Consider the following 19,078-nt stretch of genomic DNA (forward strand, 5'->3'; position numbering starts at 1 on the left):
TAGAACTGGCCAGAGAGAATGTTCTCAGCGATTCTGAGACCACACAATGTTTCTTTGGGATATGTATTTTTAAAAGCAAGATAAAGCCCAGGAAGGACTGGGAGAAGAAAGGGGAAATAAAGGGCAAAGAAGGGAGGCAGTCCTTCTTTCATCTAGGAAAAGTGCTGGAACATACACTCTATTGCATTGGAAAGGTACTTAGGCACAATATATCAAAACATCTTACTTCTAGAAACAGAAAAATGAGCACAGTAATTAGGGCAAAGTCATATCAATTCTTTTCCTATGATTTTTACAACAAGATGATCAACTAAAATGGTGCTAAGTGATAGGATAGAAATGAAACTCATTAATAAAAATTCAGCTGACTGACCATTTCAGTTTCTCATTAAAATGGGTAGATTCCTGATTAGACCATCTCATCATTATTTGGGTTTCATAACAAGGAAGATCAAATGTCCAGCTCTCATAAAAGCAGCAATTTCCCTATAGTTTTTGAGATCTTATTTTAGAGAAGATTAATACTGTGTGTCGCTTTCCTTTCTAATGCACTGGTACAAGTGCTTAAAAATCAAACACCAGGCTTAACTGGAAATAAATTTAAAACTTCGAGGACAGGTTTCTGCTATATTTTTACAGTGCTGTTTTAAAAGATGGTTTAAACTAAAAGCTAATGGTTATCATTTTTGCATCTAATGGGGTAGCTGTATATATATTATTTAAATTAAAACATGCACATTTAAGCTAGTTGTGCTATTTTTCATTAAATAAAAAGCAAAATACACCAAACTTACCTCCTCGTTGCACGAGCAGCGTCACTTCACTCCCTTTAGGACATTCGATCAGCATATCCACAACTTGGTTGTGAGTTAGATTCTGCACATTCTTCTTATTGACTTCAACTATAAGATCTCCTTCTTTTAGCCCTCGGCACCTTGGACTGTCAACAATTTGCTTCACTCTCTGTCCCCCACCCCCAGGACTGTCTGCTATAGTAAAGCCAAAACCCATTGGCCCTTTAATTATATGTACAGTTATGAGTTCAGGTTGCGTTGCTATAGAAGAAGCCAAAGAGACGGTGTCGTTAGGATAGCTGTGGGATCCGTTGGAAGAAACCTCGGCAGGACTGCTAGGCCTTGGCTCTTTCATCCCATTGACTTTCCCCGTTTTGCTACCGTGGCTTGCTGGGGAATCGTAGTTCTCCTGCCCGTTCACAATGATTGGTTCTTTATCCAAAATGGCCACAGATGTTACCAGGCTGGTGTTGGGATCATCTGGGTCAAAAGGCAGAGGGTAGCCTCGGCACAGTTCTAGGTCCACGCTGGCACCAATGGGAATTGATTGGAAGATTTTTACAACTTGAGCATGTGTATGGCCCAGAACACAGGTGTCATTCACACTGACAATAACGTCACCTGTGGAACAAATGGTTAAGAACTCTGTGAGCTTACAAGTTCAGTTTATATTCTTCTTTAAAAGGCTGTCAGATATCTACACTTATAAGGCTTTACTGATGGTTTCGTCTTCAACAAAAGGTTTTAATTTTGATCTTCAGTAAAACAAAGGCCACAATCCTGTTGCATGGCTGCGCCAGAACTCGCAGTGGCAAACTGCCAGTAATAAGCAAGTTTCTGCAGGGATTACTGTTCACGCCAAGCCACACAACTGGTATGCAATGAAGAATTGAAGCAGGTGCTCATTGATATACTTCTGTGATTGATTGATTGATTGATTACCCTCTTTTCTTAAAAAGAACCAAGGTAGGTTATATCATTAAAAGACAATACTAAAGTGAACAACAGTGAGTATACAAATACTAAAAATGGTCAAACAAATACTATACTAAAAACATAAGCAACACCAAAACACATTCAAAGCAATATAGTATAACAATCCATTTAAAAGTCTACCCAGATAGCCAGTCACTAAGGGAAAGCTTGCCTGAGGAGAAAGGTCTTCGCCTCCTTGTGGAACGACATTTCTCTTCAGTTGGCATAATTACATAACAGGATTTGAGCCCATAATTCTTGTGTCTATCAGTATTCTCTGTTCAGGAACTTAATGCACCCATTTGTGCCACTGAGCAATGCCAACAGTCCCTGTACTCAAGAAAGATCAATAACCCCCCAGAATAAATCAGTCAGGTTCTAAATCTGCTTTACTGACCTGAGTGTATATCCACTAAGGCAGGGATCACCAACCCTGGGCCTCCAGATGTTCTTGGACTTCAGAAATCCTGTCCAGCAGAGATGGTGGTGAAGGCTTCTGGGAGCTGTAGTCCAAGAACATCTGGAGGTCTGAAGTTGGGGAACACTGCACTAAGGCATTCAAATAAATACTATATTTGAGCAGCAAACACACACTGTTTGCCACATCATCTGCTATAAAGTCTTCTAGCTCAGAGGTCCCCAACCTCTGGCCCGCAGCCTGGTGCTGGTCCGTGGCCTGAGCCGGACCAGGCCACTGAGAAAGACTCCCGCCCCACCCCACCCCCACACTCACCCTGCATAGCCTGTTTGCACCTGCGCGCATGCTCCAGCACGCCTGTGCGAGCACTGCGCTGCCGTTTGCACATGCGCACACCTAGACAAGTGCGGTGCTGCCATTTGCGCATGAACATGAAAAAGAGAGCATATGCACAAACAGCAGCATGGCACTCACACAGGCACGCACATGCTTATTTGCACATGTGCACAAGCACGGTGGGTGCCCCACCTTCCCCAGCCTGTCCGTGGACCGAAAAAGGTTGGAGACTGCTGTTCTAGCTTATAAAACTAGTTTGGAGGAAGGAGCTGTTTGAGAATCATATGCCCAAGTCCCTAGTTGCATGGACTCTCTCTCTCTCAAACATAGGAAGGGCGGGAGAAAAAAAAAAATTCAAAACCAGAGTGTAAACATTGCAATTGTCATTCTTGTCTCCTATGACTATGCCTGCAATCTAATACCAATTGATAAAGAAAAAGCAGATGAAGAAGACCACAGTAGAGTTTTATATTAAATGGCAGCAAAGCCAGTATAGTTTAAAGTGTTTGGCATTGGGGGTTCATATCTATGGCTGATGGAATCACTGAATGATGTTGGTCAGGTCATTTTGAATCTGCAGTCTCCATCAACTGTATATGAGCCATAATATGTAGCACACTCCACAAAAAGAGAGGGTATGGAATATTTCAAGCAAATTTGGTTCAAGATGAAAACCCCAAGTTTACTTATTCCCTCAGAGTCATGTTTTGTTGTAGAACCCACTTAGTCTTACAAAGGAGGGAATTTATTGCCACGTGAAGACCTATAGAGAACTTTACCAAGTTCCCAATATAGCCTTTTATCCTCTTAGGTGGTCCATGTAGAAATATTCCATTTGTGTCATTGGTGCCATTAATTCTTTATTATACAGTACAACTAGTTTCTATCAGATCTGTAACTTATAAAATCCTAGAGCAGGAAGCTGAACTTGGTGGCCTTATAGATTCCTTTCAATGGCATTATTCTATGATTCTAAGCTATCTACACAACTTATCAAGTGCCTTTACCTCTGTAAGTTCACTTGGCCTTTCAACTCCATACATCTGAGTCTGATGCAGATGTTTTAACATTGATTCCTCAACATACTTAGAGGGGAGCACCCTCTAGCCCCAGCCTTTCCATCATACTTCTCCCCCATCCCAGACAATCATCAATGAGTTTGAAGAGGGAAAATGCCTTTTCATTTGTAGGCTCTAGACATGATCAAGAACACTGGAAAACCTGAGTTCTAACTTGCATGTAGGGGATATTTCTTTACTTCAGACTCCTTGCTCACCATCTGAGCAAAGTAATGTTTCAGAGGGATGAGGCTATAGGATATTCCTCTCTAAGCATACTGATGAACCCAAATGCTATAACACTTGAAGAGAAGACTGTTTATACAAGAGGCAGAACTGACTGGCATTCTGCACAAAGCTTTTTCCAGAGTATCCCTAGTGATTTTGCAGATTCAAATGTTTTACTAAATTACATTTTTATGGATTTAATTTTGCTTGTTTGGTTTTGGGTTTTTTAAAAAAGCTGTACATGCACATCATCAGCATTTGCTATCAAAGCCTGTCTATACTACAAGATTATCAAATAAGCTAACACAGTTTGGGTGTTAGTGGCATCTACTAATCTCCCCTAAACATATATGAGTAAAAGGGACCCTTAACATAAGCTATCCAGCCTAAAGTCTGTGACTCTTATAATACAATACCACTTTTGACAATGATGTTGATAGTTAAGATTCTTTTTCAAGATTTCACATGAGTGAGGTCACTGTAGAAAAAGAGTTTATTAAGTGGTCTGCCATCACCTCTCTCAGTTTTCAAGAGGTTTGTGAAAAAAGATTAAGAACCATTAGGTTAAAGCATTTGGTAATAGCCTTCAAGGCAACAGTTCTTGAATGAGACAACTGACTCCCCCCACCCCCAAGACACAGCCTTTTTCATTTTTTCAGAAAAGCCAAATCAAGTGTGACACCAGAGTAATTTCACAAAAATCTTCTGAACAGTCTATTTGGAGATTCACTCTTTGCCTAATTTCCCTTCTTTAGCATGTTACGAATTCACAAAATGTGAAAGATTCAATATATAGATTTTGGGTGGGCCCAGGAGCTCAAATGTGCTTCCTTGCATTCCTGTTCTGCAAATTAAAAAGAAAAAAACTTTTTAAATGCTCAAAAAGTTCCTTTGTGTACTCTCAGAGTCATGGGCAATCTGGCACATTTGGGCAGGCAGCAGCTCCATTCTCATTCTTTTTTTAAAAAAAATTGCCACTAGACGGTGCAAGGCAACTTTCAGTGAAAAATAAACTAAGACAATGTTTTTGAAGTGGAGATGAGAGAAAGCAGGTGAGGCACTTCAGGGGTGGCCACATGGTGGTCCACGAACTTCTAGAAGTCCTCCACCTCTGAAATCAATTATACATACAGTGGTGCCTCGCTTAACGAGCGCCCCGCTGAGCGATGAAATCGCTTAACGAGCGGCTCTGGGCCATCGCTGGAGCATTCGCTCAGCGATGGCCCCTATGGCGTTTTTTCGCTTTGCGATATTCGCTTAGCGAATATCGCATAATGAAGCGGGGGAGAACAGCTGATCGGCGGTTCCAAAATGGCCGCCGGAAGGTCCGCGCCGCATTTTTGTGCCCTGCCCTCGCTTACCGAGGGCGCGAAAATGACGGCGCTATGGAAGAACATCGCTTAACGGTGAGTTTTAAAGCCATAGGAACGCATTGAACAAAGTTCAATGCGTTTCTATGGCTTTTTAAATTCCGTTTAGCGATGTTTTGCTATAGCGAAGGTTAATCCGGAACGGATTAACCTCGCTATGCGAGGCACCACTGTATTGAAGTATAAAGGAAAAGAGAGGATTAACTGTCCTTACTTCCTTCATACGAGTACACAGGCTCTGAAGAAGTCTTATTGGCGTTCACATGCAACATTTTCAGGCCAACTGTTGTTCATCAAAATTAGCAGTAGCATACAGTATGTTAGGAAATCTGCATAAATGCCGCATGGGTTAGATGAATTTGAAGTTGTTGTGGCACACTGCTTCCTTGCACACTATTCTGCTCTTCCGCTAGCCAGGGTGGAATAAACACTGCATTGCAGCAAATGATTAGCAAGGTACAACACCCAGTTACTGATCCACCATGATGCAGAAACTGTCAAAACTTTCCAGCACTATAAAAGGGGTCATCAAGAAACTGTCTCCCCTTCTTCTTAGTTCTCTTTTATTTCAAATGGCATCTCTTCTAACTGGGGTGGTAGAGGGCAGCACTTAACAACTCTAAGCTTGATCACTTATTTTGTCATGGACCAGACTTTTCTGATTGAGTGGCCCAAAAACTGGAGTGCACTTTTTCAGTGTTTTGAAGCTCTTATTTGAAGGAAGGTTTTATTGGTTTTGTCTTACAGACAATGTACTGGGTAAAGTAGAGGCAATTCAACATGTTCAAGACCCCCAATGTCAGAATGTGCACTTTATAACTCAACTCTTCAGAGTCTCAAATCTTAAGCAGTCGGGTCACAGGTTTTAGAATGAGGGTGGTCTATTGTCAAGCGTAGAGAAATTTTGTGGTCCCAACCGAAGGGATGAAATGTTTACAAATGTTTACAAATATGTAGGAAGGATTCCCTATACCCCAAAGACCCTATCCAAAACAGTTTGCCCTAGACAATCCAATGGTTCAAAAGATAGCTATAAAAATGCTGTAACTGATTCTCCCCATATATTACAACTAGTACACAACTAATTATCTGTTGTACGCTTTTTAAATTGCATTTTGCATATTTTAGACATATAGTATGTTTTCTGAGTCGGTCACCCAACGGTAAATTTTATTATTATTATTATTATTATTATTATTATTATTATTATTATTATTATTATTATTATTATTATTATTATTATTATTATTATTATTATTATTATTATTATTATTATTATTATTATTAATCTTGAGAAATCTACTCACTGGGTAACACTGGCCATTCAAGAGCTAATATTACTTAAGTTTCAATGATTTTTAAAAACATTCAGAATTATAAAACTACCTGTTTCCATTTTGCCATCTAGAGCTGCAGGTCCATCAAGCACCAAACTCTTTATCTGAAGAAATTCATCTGGTTCATCTCCGCCAACAACAGTGAAACCAAACCCCCGACTGCTTTTCCTCAATTTTGTGTGAATGAATTTTCCTTTCAGTTCAGATGGGTTCCGTGTGAAAAATGGTTTCCCTGCAGAAAAAAATCCAGTGATTTATATATTTGACGAAAGAGGATAAAAAAAGAAGATGGACAGTTCTTTCCTGTTTTCCACTTTTCCCACCAATGAAATGAATCAACCTATCAATACAAGATTTGAAACATCAAAGAGCTATCCATTTCAAACAGGTAAAAACACCTAGGAAATACAGAGTGCATCCACTACAAGTAACAACCAGAAATAAAATGCATTATGTGAATTTCTCTCCTTGGTTAATTCAATTAGAGCAATTAATACATTCCATCCAGTAAGAAGATAACGGGCAGCAATACACCAAAATACTATTGTAATATACAACCTCATTATAAAGTGCAGAACCAAAAAATATATAATTTTAAAACTATGTTTAGCGAACTTCAGCCCCAATTTTTATTGTAACACTGTTCTTGTTTCAATGCAGGGTGCTGTTATTATGTCTTCCACTGCACTTAAAGACTTTTTTAAATATGCAAATTCCTTGATGCTGACTTTATATGCATATATGATAATAAGGGTAAAGACAATCATTGTGATATATTTATGGTCCATTGTTCAGAATCTTCCACAAACTATTACATATTTATGTGACCATGTTTGAATTAACTTTTCATACACTACTGGCCATAAGACTGGTACAATTACAGAGAGTAGGATGATATTGATCTGTTTATTGTGTTTTTTTGTACAGCAGACTTAGACACCTATAAAACTGTGCTAAGGTCAGCCAACTCACTGATCCATCAAATTCAGTGCGACATCTCTTTCAGACATTTTAAAAAAGGATTTTCTGATATCACCGAAAGTAGAAGACACTGAGGCATGCATCCTCCCAACTATGTCTATTTGCTAACGTGAGTAATAATAGTTTAAAAACCCACTAGCTTTATAAATAGTGTTTTCTATGAGTTCTGAAGGTCCATTGTCACCAAGAGAGTTGACCTCCGCTAAGCTAAACCTGAAAAGGGAGCTGAAACCTGAGCAAGAGATTCCGAGCATGTAGCACATTTAGAAAAATGTGTAGATGTAACAAAAAGAAGGGATAAACAAATTCTCAATCATTTAATTTTAGAACCTATTCTATTCATTCACAAAGGAGAGACGTCATGGTTATTTACTGTTTTCCTTAGGATAATTTAAAAACTGGAAACTGATAAGACATTGCAGTAAGTAAACTTTTCAACTTCTAAGTAAGTTTATTTTAAAAAATAAAATAAATAGTAATAAACAAGACAGTCTTATATTTCCCCAAAGGAGATAACTGTGAACATCAGACAAAGTGACAAAAGTGATACATAACATGACTCTTAAGAGTGACTCAGAATATCACTGCTTTAAGTGATGCTAATAGCCTCAAGAGGTTTTAGAAAGATAATCACTAAGCAAGAAGATGAACAGGCCAGAGGAAACTGGAAGAAAGTGCTTTAATCTAAAATTAATTATCAATGTGACAATTTGTACCTTCTTATAATAAAAATTAAAAGAAAGAAAAAGTTAATAAAATAATAAAACTATAACTCTGCAAAGTTTTCATATGTTTTTCCTGCTTCCAAATCTGTTTTCATTTCATTTTCCATTTTCAACATGAGGTTGCTGGAAATTTAGTTCTCATTCAAACAATAATCTTTTAAAGAACTGAAGTCAATAGATTGTCAATAGATGGTTATTTTTCTAGTGGATTGTCATTTGCTGAACTAGCCATGTGAATGGCTAAATGAGGCGATGAACTCAGTATCAAGTGTGTTAAACCTTCTGAAAGGCGGGCAAACAGAAGTTGCTTTCACCTGAGAGCAGCAAGTTCCCTATTTTCTTTCATGGTGCCTACCCAAACAGGGTCCTTTTAAAAAGAAAGGCAGGGTGAAAATGTTTTAAATAAATAAACCATTACAGCAGGGTCTTTCTAGATGCTTGATAATTTAGACGGCCTCAAAACCTCTACTGCAAGACTTCATTCTCTCTATAGTCCTGATAAAAATACAGTCGTGCCCCCCTTTACGATTGCCCCGCATTACGAAGAAACTGCATTACAATGATGTTTTTGCAATCACTTTAGCAATCGCAAAACGATGGTCTGAATAGGCTTTTTTCGCTTTGCGATGATCGGTTCCCTGCTTCGGGAACCAATTCTTCACAAAACGACGATTTTCCTACAGCTAATCGGTGGTTTCAAAATGGCCACCGGGTAAATAAAATGGCTCCCCGCTGTTTTCTGGGATGGATTCCTCGCAAGACAGCCACTGAAAATGGCTGCCCTATGGAGGATCTTCGCTGGACGGTGAGTTTTTAGCCCACTGGAACGCATTAAACAGGTTTTAATGCGTTTCAATGGGTTTTTTATTTTCTAATTGCAATGTTTTCGTTCTACAGCGAATTTGCTGGAATGAATTAACGTCGTAATGCAAGGCACCACTGTATAACAATTTTAAAATATCTTTCACTATCTTACCTGGAAAAATATTAAGCTCACTGGTTCGCAACTGCCTAGAACTCATCCCCTCCTGATTCCTCTTTTCATTGGTACGACCTATAAAGCCCCTTGTGCCACTTCAGGTAGTGATGAGGTTGCCTGCAGGTGAGGCCATGAGTCCAGCTCCCACTCTGCTGTCCTTCCACCTGCAGGCAAAGATCTTTTGAGCCAGTCAGGGCTTTGGCATTTAAGCTGCGTTGATGCAGAAGAAGGTTTAACTGGCTGGGAGCTATAGTTCATTGTTGTTCCTGTATTCTGTTGTGTTGCTAGTCTTTCCAGTCTTCTGCATTTGAATATGTCTCTAAATGTGAAATTTATTACTGTTATAGCTTCAGTGTCATTGAGGGGCAAAAGAAGAGCAAGACACCTATTTTGTGAGCTTAACGGGACCCCTCACTAAGAAAATGGCCCTTTCTCACTTTTCTTTCACTGTCCTCTTTGTACTGCTGCCACACGTGTCACATGACAAGTTTTTCTCAGGAAGAAAAGGTGCTGTTACCTGGCCACCTGTGGGAAGCATAGGGTGATTCAGTGGAAACAATGGAGTGGGGCAAGACTTGTTGCAAGTTTGCGGTTGAGGGGGAAGGGATAAACAAATAACCGAGATTGTCAGAATCCCATTTTCTTCATGTAATGAAGTAACTAAATTGTAGAGCAACTCACCTTGAGCTGGAGGTTCTCGAACAGTTTCTTGGTTGTTGGGAGCATGGTTGGCAACAGCAGGAGGAGCAAGAGGGGGGTGTTCTTCTGTCCATTCTGAGAAATGGGGGAAAAAGAGAGAGAGGGAGGTTTTTCCCTTTCCTCACTGAGAATCATGGAAGGTGGTATCAACATGCAGCTCACAGTCCACAAAACAGTGATCTATCCCTCTAAACAAACTCCCGCCCCCATCAACATTAGAAAGCAAGAGAGTAATCAAGAATGTGTTTGGTACAGTGGTGCCTTGCTTAACAACGACAATCCGTTCCAGGAAAATCACTGTTAAGCAAAAACATCGTAAAGCGAAATTTAAAAACCCATTGAAACGCATTGAAAACCGTTCAATGCGTTCCAATGGGCTAAAAACTCACCATCCAGAGAAGATCCTCCATACGGTGGCCATTTTCGGTGCCTGGATAGCGAGGAATCCATCCCTAAGCACAGCAGGGAGCCATTTTAAGCACCCAGTGGCCATTCTGAAAACCCGACAATCAGCTGTTTTTGATCGTCGTAAAGCAAAAATCGGTTCCTGAAGCAGGTAACCGATCATCGCTAAGCAAAATTCCCCCATTTAGACCATCGTTTTGCAATCGCAATTGCGATCATAAAAACATTATCATAAAGCAGATTCATCGTAATGCGGGGTAATCGTTAAACGGGGCACGAGTGTATGTGGATAATGAGACACAACATCTTATTGGTCACAGAGCAAGGAGGATACAGGAAACATTATTAATTGCATCAGCTTATGCCACTGTAGTGGTACAGAAGGTTTCAGAGTGGCTTCTTTGAACTTCCAACAGAAACCGGGATTATTTTTTTTCTAGGACTTTGTTTCTTTTGTATCTCAGAAAAAAATATGGGAGAAGATAAACAAGAAATGGAAGCAAAGAACCAGTTCTTGATGCTGGCCAATCTAGAATCAATCCATGTCTTAATCAAATAATCAGGAAATGTACAAGATCAAACTTTCTGCTGTTTCTCCTGTTAAAAAGAAAATTCAGTTCTGTGGAAGAATAGTATGGGACAGGGTGGGAGAAGTTTTCTACTCCAAGTGGAGAATGTAATTTCCAAATGCGTATCTGATCAAAGTAAAACAGCAAAAACCAACTCTGAAGGGGAGTGAATCATTATTTCTGTTCTTCTTTCTCACTGACACAGCCAATGCACATAGAGAGGTGAGAAACTAGGCTCTAAGCCATGGGAAGACACCCCCCATAATCACCATTGCCATCTGGGGATGCAAAGAATGTTTGCAAAATTCTTCACTTCTGGTTGATTAGGATGTCTCCATTCAATGAAGAAACTTGCACAAGGAAACTGTGAATCCTTGTGAGTTTCCTTAGTTCTAAGCAAATAAAAAGAGGAGAGATCTCTTTTCTTGTTGATGTCGGCATATCAGCAAATGGCTCTGCACAAAACTAACATCCTTTTACTTTGAGAAGCACAATAAGCACAAAAGGACTGGCCAAGGGCTAAAAAAAGATGCAAGCCACCCCTCCAGCACTTCTAATACTTAAAATTCCATGGAACAAAGGTGCAACAGTAACATTATTCCTGTTAAAGTGCAGTGTTAAAACATTATTTGTGCAATTTTCCTTAATGTGAACACCAAAAAATGCAGATACTTTCCTCTAAGAAATCAGCCACAAGATGTCTTAAGTTGCGAGGTATCAGGAAAGCATTTAATGCAAGCAGGGAAATCAATCTATACACACCCTAAGGTGCAAGTATAGAAATCCAACAAGCAGAATGTATGGGAGAGCTTTATAGAGGGTTACACAGGCATCCTAAATAAGTAATTAAAACTGGCAAACCTTTCAAGTTTTTCATCCCACAAAATCTTTCTTTGAAGTTCCTCCTTACAGGATGTTTTGTAACATTTCCTTTGTATCTGGCATCAGTCCAAGCAATGGACAGATCTGAAGCTGCCTGTCTTAATTGTATTATGATACCTTCTTTGTTACGAGGACAGTTTGTGTCTCCACAGTTTCTAAGAAATGGCAATTTCTCATAATATACTAGGCTTTACTATACTACAGGGTATAAGAAAATACAAGAGCTATTTTAGAACATTTATATAATTGCTAATTTTAACACATATGCATCTCAGTGGTTACTATGAAGAGGAATCTCCTCACCTATACATCCAGAAAGTTCTGTTCCTCTGTTTTGTTTTATTGTCAGAACTACAAGCACTCATTCTGACTTTAGAAAATGAGACTAGTTTGTAGCAATGAACTGGACAAAACTGCAAAGCTGACCCAAATGTTTGGGAGCTTCAGCTGGTACAATTATAGCAGTCATTCAGGAATATATGATACCATTGCCCAGGATTTTATTAAATCTATATTAATTTCTGTGCAAAAATTAAAGTATTTCATTTTTAATTTACCAAAGCTATACAAATGTTGGAAAAAACTTTAAGTATTTCCCTGCTTGTGTACAGGCTGAGAAAGAAACATCTCCATTTTCATTGAACCAAACTGAGTTCACTGTACACAAAGGAGGAATTTTTAAGGATTTTTTAAAATTTCATCTGTTAATATGTCCCATTAAGTCACTGCATGTTCCTGGATGAGACAGATTACAGTCATGCCCCACTGGACGATTACCCCACTCTACGATGAATCCACATTACGTCGACATTTTTGCGATCGTTTTTGCGATCACAAAACAATGTTTAAAGGGGGGATTTTGCTTCATGTTGATTGGTTCCCTGTTTCGGGAACTGATTTTTTGCTTTACGATGATCAGCAATCAGCTGATCGCCGGGTTTCAAAATGGCCACTGGCTTTCAAAATGGCTCCCCGCTGTTTTCTAGGACGGATTCCTCGCTATACAGGCACCGAAAATGGCCGCCATATGGAGGATCTTCGCTGGACGAGCAGGTATTCAGCTCATTGGAACGCATTAACCAGGTTTTAATGCGTTTCAATGGGTTTTTTTAAAATTTCGTTTGATGTTTTCGCTCTACAACGATTTTGCTGGAACAAATTAACATCGTCAAGCGGGGCACCACTGTATCTGGAGCAATTTCAATCTGGCTTCAGTCCTGGTTTGGTTGCCTTTGTGGATGCCCTGTGCTGGGAACTGGACGGGGAAGTGTCCCCCTGTTGGTTTTGCTGGACATCTCAGTGGCTTTTGATACTATAGACCATGGTATCCTTCTAGGCCATGTCTCTGGGACGGCATTTGGAGGCATTGTTTTACAGTGGCTCTGGTCCTTCCTGGAAGGGAGAAATCAGAGGGTGGTGCTGGGGGACTTTCATGTGACACTCTGGCCATTGGCCTGTTGTGTTCCCTCGAGTTCTGTTTTGTCCCCTATACTACTTAACATCGACGAAAAACCACTGGGAGAAGTTGTATGGAGTTTTTGGATTTTGGTGTTACCAGTATGCTGATGAGACCCAACTCTATCTCTCCTTTCCATCTAAATCCAAGGAAGCTGCTTCGGTTCTAAATCAGTGTCTGGTGCCAATAATGGACTGGAGGAGGGTGGATAAACTGAAACTAAGCCGCCCAGAGTGGTCTATTAGGCCAGATAGGCAGGGTATAAATAAATAAATAAATAAATAAATAAATAAATAAATAAATAAATAAATAAATAAATAAATAAATAAATAAATAATAAAACTACATCTAGGCAAAACAGAGGTGCTCCTGGTCAGTCAGAAACAGGAATAGGGTTGCCGCTTGTCCTGGATGGGACTATGTGGGGAAAGTGTTTGCAACTTCATAGGGTCCAAAATGGCAAAGCCAGATTGTTAACTGGGGCTGGTTAGTTACAGGGAACATATAACTCCTGTTACCACAGTCCCACTGGCTCCTGATCTGTTTCCACGAACAATTCAAAGTGTTGGTTTTAACCTATAAAGCCCTAAACGGCTTAGGTCCAAAGCTTTTTAAAAGACTGCATCTCCCTCTATGAGCCTGCCCAGGCATTAAGATCATCACCACCCTTACAGGTGTGCTTGGTGGAGACAGGGGAGAAGGCCTTCTCTGTCGCTGCATCCAGATTCTGGAACTCCCTCCCACAGGAAGCTAGGCTGTCCTTCTGCAGGCAGGCAAAGACTTTTCAGACAGGCCTTTTCCTTAATGACTGGTGGTTTGAGGGGGGTGGGTTAATGGATGGTTGTGCTCTGTTGTTTTAAATGTGTTTCAATACTGATATTATATCTCATTTTAATATAGAACTTATTTAATTCTTTTTAAATATCTATATACTGTTTTTAGAATTTAAATGCTGTTTTTAACTATGTAAGTCACTTTGGGTCTTTTCAAGTAGATAGATAGATAGATAGATAGATAGATAGATAGATAGATAGATAGATAGATAGATAGATAGATAGATAGATAGATAGATAGATAGATAGATAGATAGATAGATAGATAGATAGACAGACAGACAGACAGACAGACAGGCAGGCAGGCAGGCAGGCAGGCAGGCAGGCAGGCAGGCAGGCAGGCAAGCAGACAGACAGACAGACAGACAGAACAAACTGCTTAGCTTTTAAAAGCATGGATGCATTGCATGTGGGAATGGGACAAGTACTTCCAATATTTTAGAATATAAAAAGGAGTGCAATAATGATCTTTATCTTGTCACACCAGGTCTCCCTGCGGAGGCTTCCTCAATATGCCACCAAAAATTGTTCCTGCCCCAATGTAATCTCCCAGCTTCTCACCAATTTGACACTCTGGTCTTGTTCTCCTTCTCCCCCCCCCCCCCACCTACCAATTTTATGTAGGAAACTGCCACATTTTTTGCAGCTTAGCATCTCTTCCAGTGAATCCTGTGCAGGAAAGATGCCATTCTGTGCAAGAACTGTAATACTCCTAAGCACCTTGGTATTCTTTCCAGAAGAAAATGATCACAACATGTCTGAGAAATCTCATATGACTTCTCAGCAGTTAAAAAAAAATCTTGTGCAGAAAAATCTCACTGCAAGGATATTTTTCCTCACTTCTCTGCCACCAAGAGCTTGCACCTTTTTTTGTTTGTTCTATGAAAGTCCCCAATTGTTTATATTTGTGTTCGCTCACAAATGTCACAATTTTCAATATGCAACAAACCAAATACAGAAAGGTAGCCTGTAAATGTTGTAGAAAGAAGATATTCTTAATAGCTGCTGGGAAGGTACTTTTAATGGCCAAATCATAACTTAAAGGAATCTCAAGCAAATTAAATTGTGGCCTTTATTTCAACTAGCTTCCGCAGATTGCATTATTAATTATTATCAGTTTTCCAGTTGGTTAAATCTGTGACTCACTGGCCTTAACTACTGCTGTTTCTTTTTATAGGAAGGCAGCTTGGCCTGGCCCAGTGGTCTCCAAACTCCAGCCCATGGGCCACATCCGGCCTGCTTTGCCATTTTATCTTGCCCATTCCTTTCAGCCCACGTGGGCAGGTGGGCGGCAGGAGCAGGCATCTGTGTGGGAAGGGGGTTGCATGCATGCATATGCGCACACGTTCCTCTTCCTTCAGCCCTCAAATATGTTGAAAATATCTGGTATGGCCCTCACGGTCAAAAGTTTGGAGACCCCTGGCCTAGCAAGAAATTAGGCTATTGCAGAATTAAGGCAGAACATTTGATGTTTAGCAAATATTTCAGTCCTCAGGATTCTTACTGAGATGAGAAATTTTTACCTTCGGCTGGTTGTGGTGGTTGTGGTGGTGGTTGCTGCTGTTGCTGTTGCTGCTGCTCAAGTTGTTTCTTCCGTTTAGCCTCGAGAACTGGATTCTCATATTGTGTTTTCCTGTTGATGTGGCTGAAAAGAAAAGTTGTTCTTCATAAGGAACAATGAAGTTTCAAAAGAAAAAGGCCTTAATGCAAGTTCCAGGAGACTACTATGTTGGTTGTTGTGGGTTTTTCGGGCTCTTTGGCTCTTTCAGGCTCTTTCAATGGCTTCCCTGTGCAGTCTAACATAATGATTGCTGGTATTGTCCAGTACTTCAGTATTTTGAAGTACTGGACAATGGATACTTTGCAGTTGTGGTCAGGTATACATTGGAACCACAACATGCAGCATCCACCCCAGAATCAAAGAACATGAGATACACTGCAGACTAAAACAACCGGAAAAATCGGCAGTAGCTGAACATGCCCTAAAACAACCTGGACACGAAATTCTATTTCAAAATACTGAAGTACTGCACAGCACCAGCAATCATTATGTTAGACTGCACAGGGAAGCCACTGAAATCCACAAACACCAGCAGAGTTTCAACAAAAAAGAAAGTTTAAAACTCAACAAAGCCTGGCTCCCAGCACTGAAAAATACAGCCTGCAAAAAGTCAATGAACTCTACCTAGCTACAAGGATCGGTGATCACTGAACACAAAAGACCAGCTAACGACCCCCATCAATAACAGTGACGGATAATCTTTCCCTCTTATCGCAGCAATACACCCACAACAAAAAACACACTGATCACCACAATCACCCATCTCCTGAAAAGGACAAAAGCTGATCCCACAGCTATAAATAGTCAACTATCAAAATAAACTGCACCAGAGAACAGACAGCGTTCTGACTCCTTTCCTCTGAAGATGCCGGCCACAGAGACTGGCGAAACATTAGGAAGAACCACCTTCAGAACACGGCAAAAGAGCCCGAAAAACCCACAACAACCATCAGATCCCAGCCGTGAAAGCCTTCGAAAATATAGGCTACTGTGTGTTAGTCTAAAATACTGATCTTAGAAACAGACACTAAGCCAAGTAGTAGCTTATCTAGCATGACATCTTGAAGATGTACGACTAATTCTTACAAATAATCTAAGTAGCAGTTTATCTGTGAACAATGAGATTAAAGCAGGAGGAATGCTTTGTCTGGTCTCCTACCTATGGTAATTTGATTCTCAGAGATGCAGCCACTCTTTGGCTCAGGGGAATTTAGAAGAGCAGATATCTCAATGATATCTGATCAACATGCTGGGTTACCACTGCACATGCAAACTACTTACTGTGCTACAATAAATCTTTGTAAAAGCTACCTGCTCAGAGGTTTAACTAAAACACCACAAATGTGATGCATATACAAAGCGAAACTTCAGCAGAGAGCTTATAAAATTAGCATGCATTGCCTCCAAACTTTATCCTATAAATACGGAATACATGAAGGTTATTTTTTAAAAAAAAAATTGGAAAAACAGACTACGCAAATTAACTCTGTTATTTCCAAGTTAACCCTCTTTTGAAAACCAAGTTATACTTTTATTATAACCTAAGGATTGTAAATGCAACATTTCTATAGGGACCCCTAATTTACATAGAATCATAGAATCATGAAGCTCTGCGTCTGACCTCTGAACATTCAGCACAAAGATTTGGGGATTCTCAGGATGAATCTATAAAAGAAAAGCTGGTATGTCATTAGAACTGGAGCTAATGAAAGAAATAAAAACTTATAGGGCCATCAAATCCAATCCCCTGCTCTATGCAGGAATATAAATCAAAGGATATCTGCCAGGTTGTTGTTTAAGTTTCTCTTGATTGCCTCTCCAGTGTTGGAGCATTCACCACCTCCCAAGGTAATTCGTTCTATTGCTGTACTGCTTTGATAGGACGTTTTTTCTGATAGCAACCGAAATCTGGCTTCCTATAACTTGAGCCCACCGTTGCATGTCCTGCAATCTGGAATGAATGAGAACAGATCCTGCCCCTCCTCTGTATGATAGCCTTTAAAGTATCCACAGCTTCACTGTTTTCAATGAACCCTTGCCAAAACCAGGCGGACACTGCCTAAATGATTCATGCCAGGCTGACCCAGGAGCAGGAAACAAAATCAAACTCCAGTCAGGTCTAGGACTGTTCCACTGAAAACAATTGGACACTGCAAAGTTATGAGATGGGAATCTGTTGACAGGAGCCCAGGTATGTAGCACAATTTAAGACATACAGTGGTGCCTTGCAAGACGAACGCTTCGCCGCATGAAAAACCCGCTAGATGAATGTGCCTGGCTAGGGTTTTGGTGCCTCGCAAAATGAATGTTCCTATGGCACTGCTTCGCAAGACGAAGCCCTGGGAGGCTTCTGAAAGTGGCGCTTTGCCATGGGGGTGGCAGGGGGCAGGCTTGCCCACCTCGCCCCCAGAGCTGCTTTCAGAGGTCCCCCGCCAGTCTTCCCAGCACCATCGGAGGACTGGTGGGGGACCTTTGAAAGTGGCGCTGGGGCAGGGAAGGGATGTGGGGGGCAGGCTCACCCCCCCCACCCATCCCATGGCAAAGTGCCAATTTCAGAGGCTTCCCCAGGGGCAGGGGGAAAGCACCTTTTTAAATTTCCAGCTCTTTTTCCCTGCCTTTTCCGGTACTGGGCAAGCCGGGGGGAAGCCTTAAAACCCAGTGCCGATCAGCTGTGAGGCAGGGAGGGAGCGGAGAAGAGCACAAAATGGCTGCTGCCTCCCTGCTGGGTCCAGGCTCTTGGCTCTTTGTCACTCTTTTTCCGGCTTTTCGGGGGCTACCACGGCACTGTGAGGAGCTGGGCTCAGTCTAGAGTACCTGGTAAATGACTTTTTAAAAAAATGTTTGTTTCTGACTTTCCCCCCTCCATAGGAACGCATTTATTAAATTTCAATGCATCCCTATGGGAAAGCGTGCTTCACAAGATGAAATTTCACTGGACGGCATTAACCGTGGAATGGATTAATTTCGTCTTGCGAGCCACCACTGTATATGCAACCTTGTAATCATAGTAGCATATAAGAGGAAAGGATCAGGGGCGTGTCTCTTGAGACACTGCCCATGGCTCTAAACAAACACAGCATCAGTATTACTGTGCTTGCTATGGATGTTGGCGTCATGCTGTGGATGAGAAACAAAGCTGTATTTCCTCAGCAAAAGAGGCAGCCCTTTGAGCAGTTCAGATTTCCTTATCATGAAATGGTGAGTGCTTCCATTTATATGCCCATGTACCTGCCTATGCATTGTTTACACCCATTAAGTCTTTTAAATACAAATCTTGAGCAAAAGGTAAAATCTACAGTCTTGTCCATTGTTACTGCAGTCTTTGTTGCAGTTATGGAATATATAAACAAAATAACTATTATCAGACCACAGTAATGCACTCGGAATCTGGGTGTGATGTGTTTCTTTTTTCTTTTTTTGGCTTAGCCTGTGGGCTAAACCACAGAAGCCTCTGTACTGCAAGGTCAGAAGA

At 40.6% G+C, this 19,078-nt stretch overlaps 1 protein-coding gene across 50 annotated transcripts in view; it reads right to left on the reverse strand.

The window, feature by feature from the left end:
• The window catches only part of MAGI1 (membrane associated guanylate kinase, WW and PDZ domain containing 1), a 601,653-nt gene that overhangs the window by 116,747 nt on the left and 465,828 nt on the right, over positions 1-19,078 (reverse strand). For 26 of the 50 annotated variants that reach the window (XM_078388879.1, XM_078388878.1, XM_078388858.1 and 23 more), the window contains 4 exons: positions 15,569-15,690; positions 9,883-9,975; positions 6,566-6,751; positions 795-1,415 (listed from right to left, as the gene is read on the reverse strand). In XM_078388879.1, coding sequence (XP_078245005.1) covers positions 795-1,415; positions 6,566-6,751; positions 9,883-9,975; positions 15,569-15,690 — 1,022 coding nt within the window. The remainder of the gene's footprint in view (positions 1-794; positions 1,416-6,565; positions 6,752-9,882; positions 9,976-15,568; positions 15,691-19,078) is intronic. The other 24 variants (XM_072989400.2, XM_072989397.2, XM_078388862.1 and 21 more) reach the window with 1 other exon arrangement.

This window comes from Pogona vitticeps, chromosome 2 (assembly GCF_051106095.1).
Source record: "Pogona vitticeps strain Pit_001003342236 chromosome 2, PviZW2.1, whole genome shotgun sequence".
Taxonomy (NCBI): Eukaryota; Metazoa; Chordata; class Lepidosauria; order Squamata; family Agamidae; genus Pogona; species Pogona vitticeps.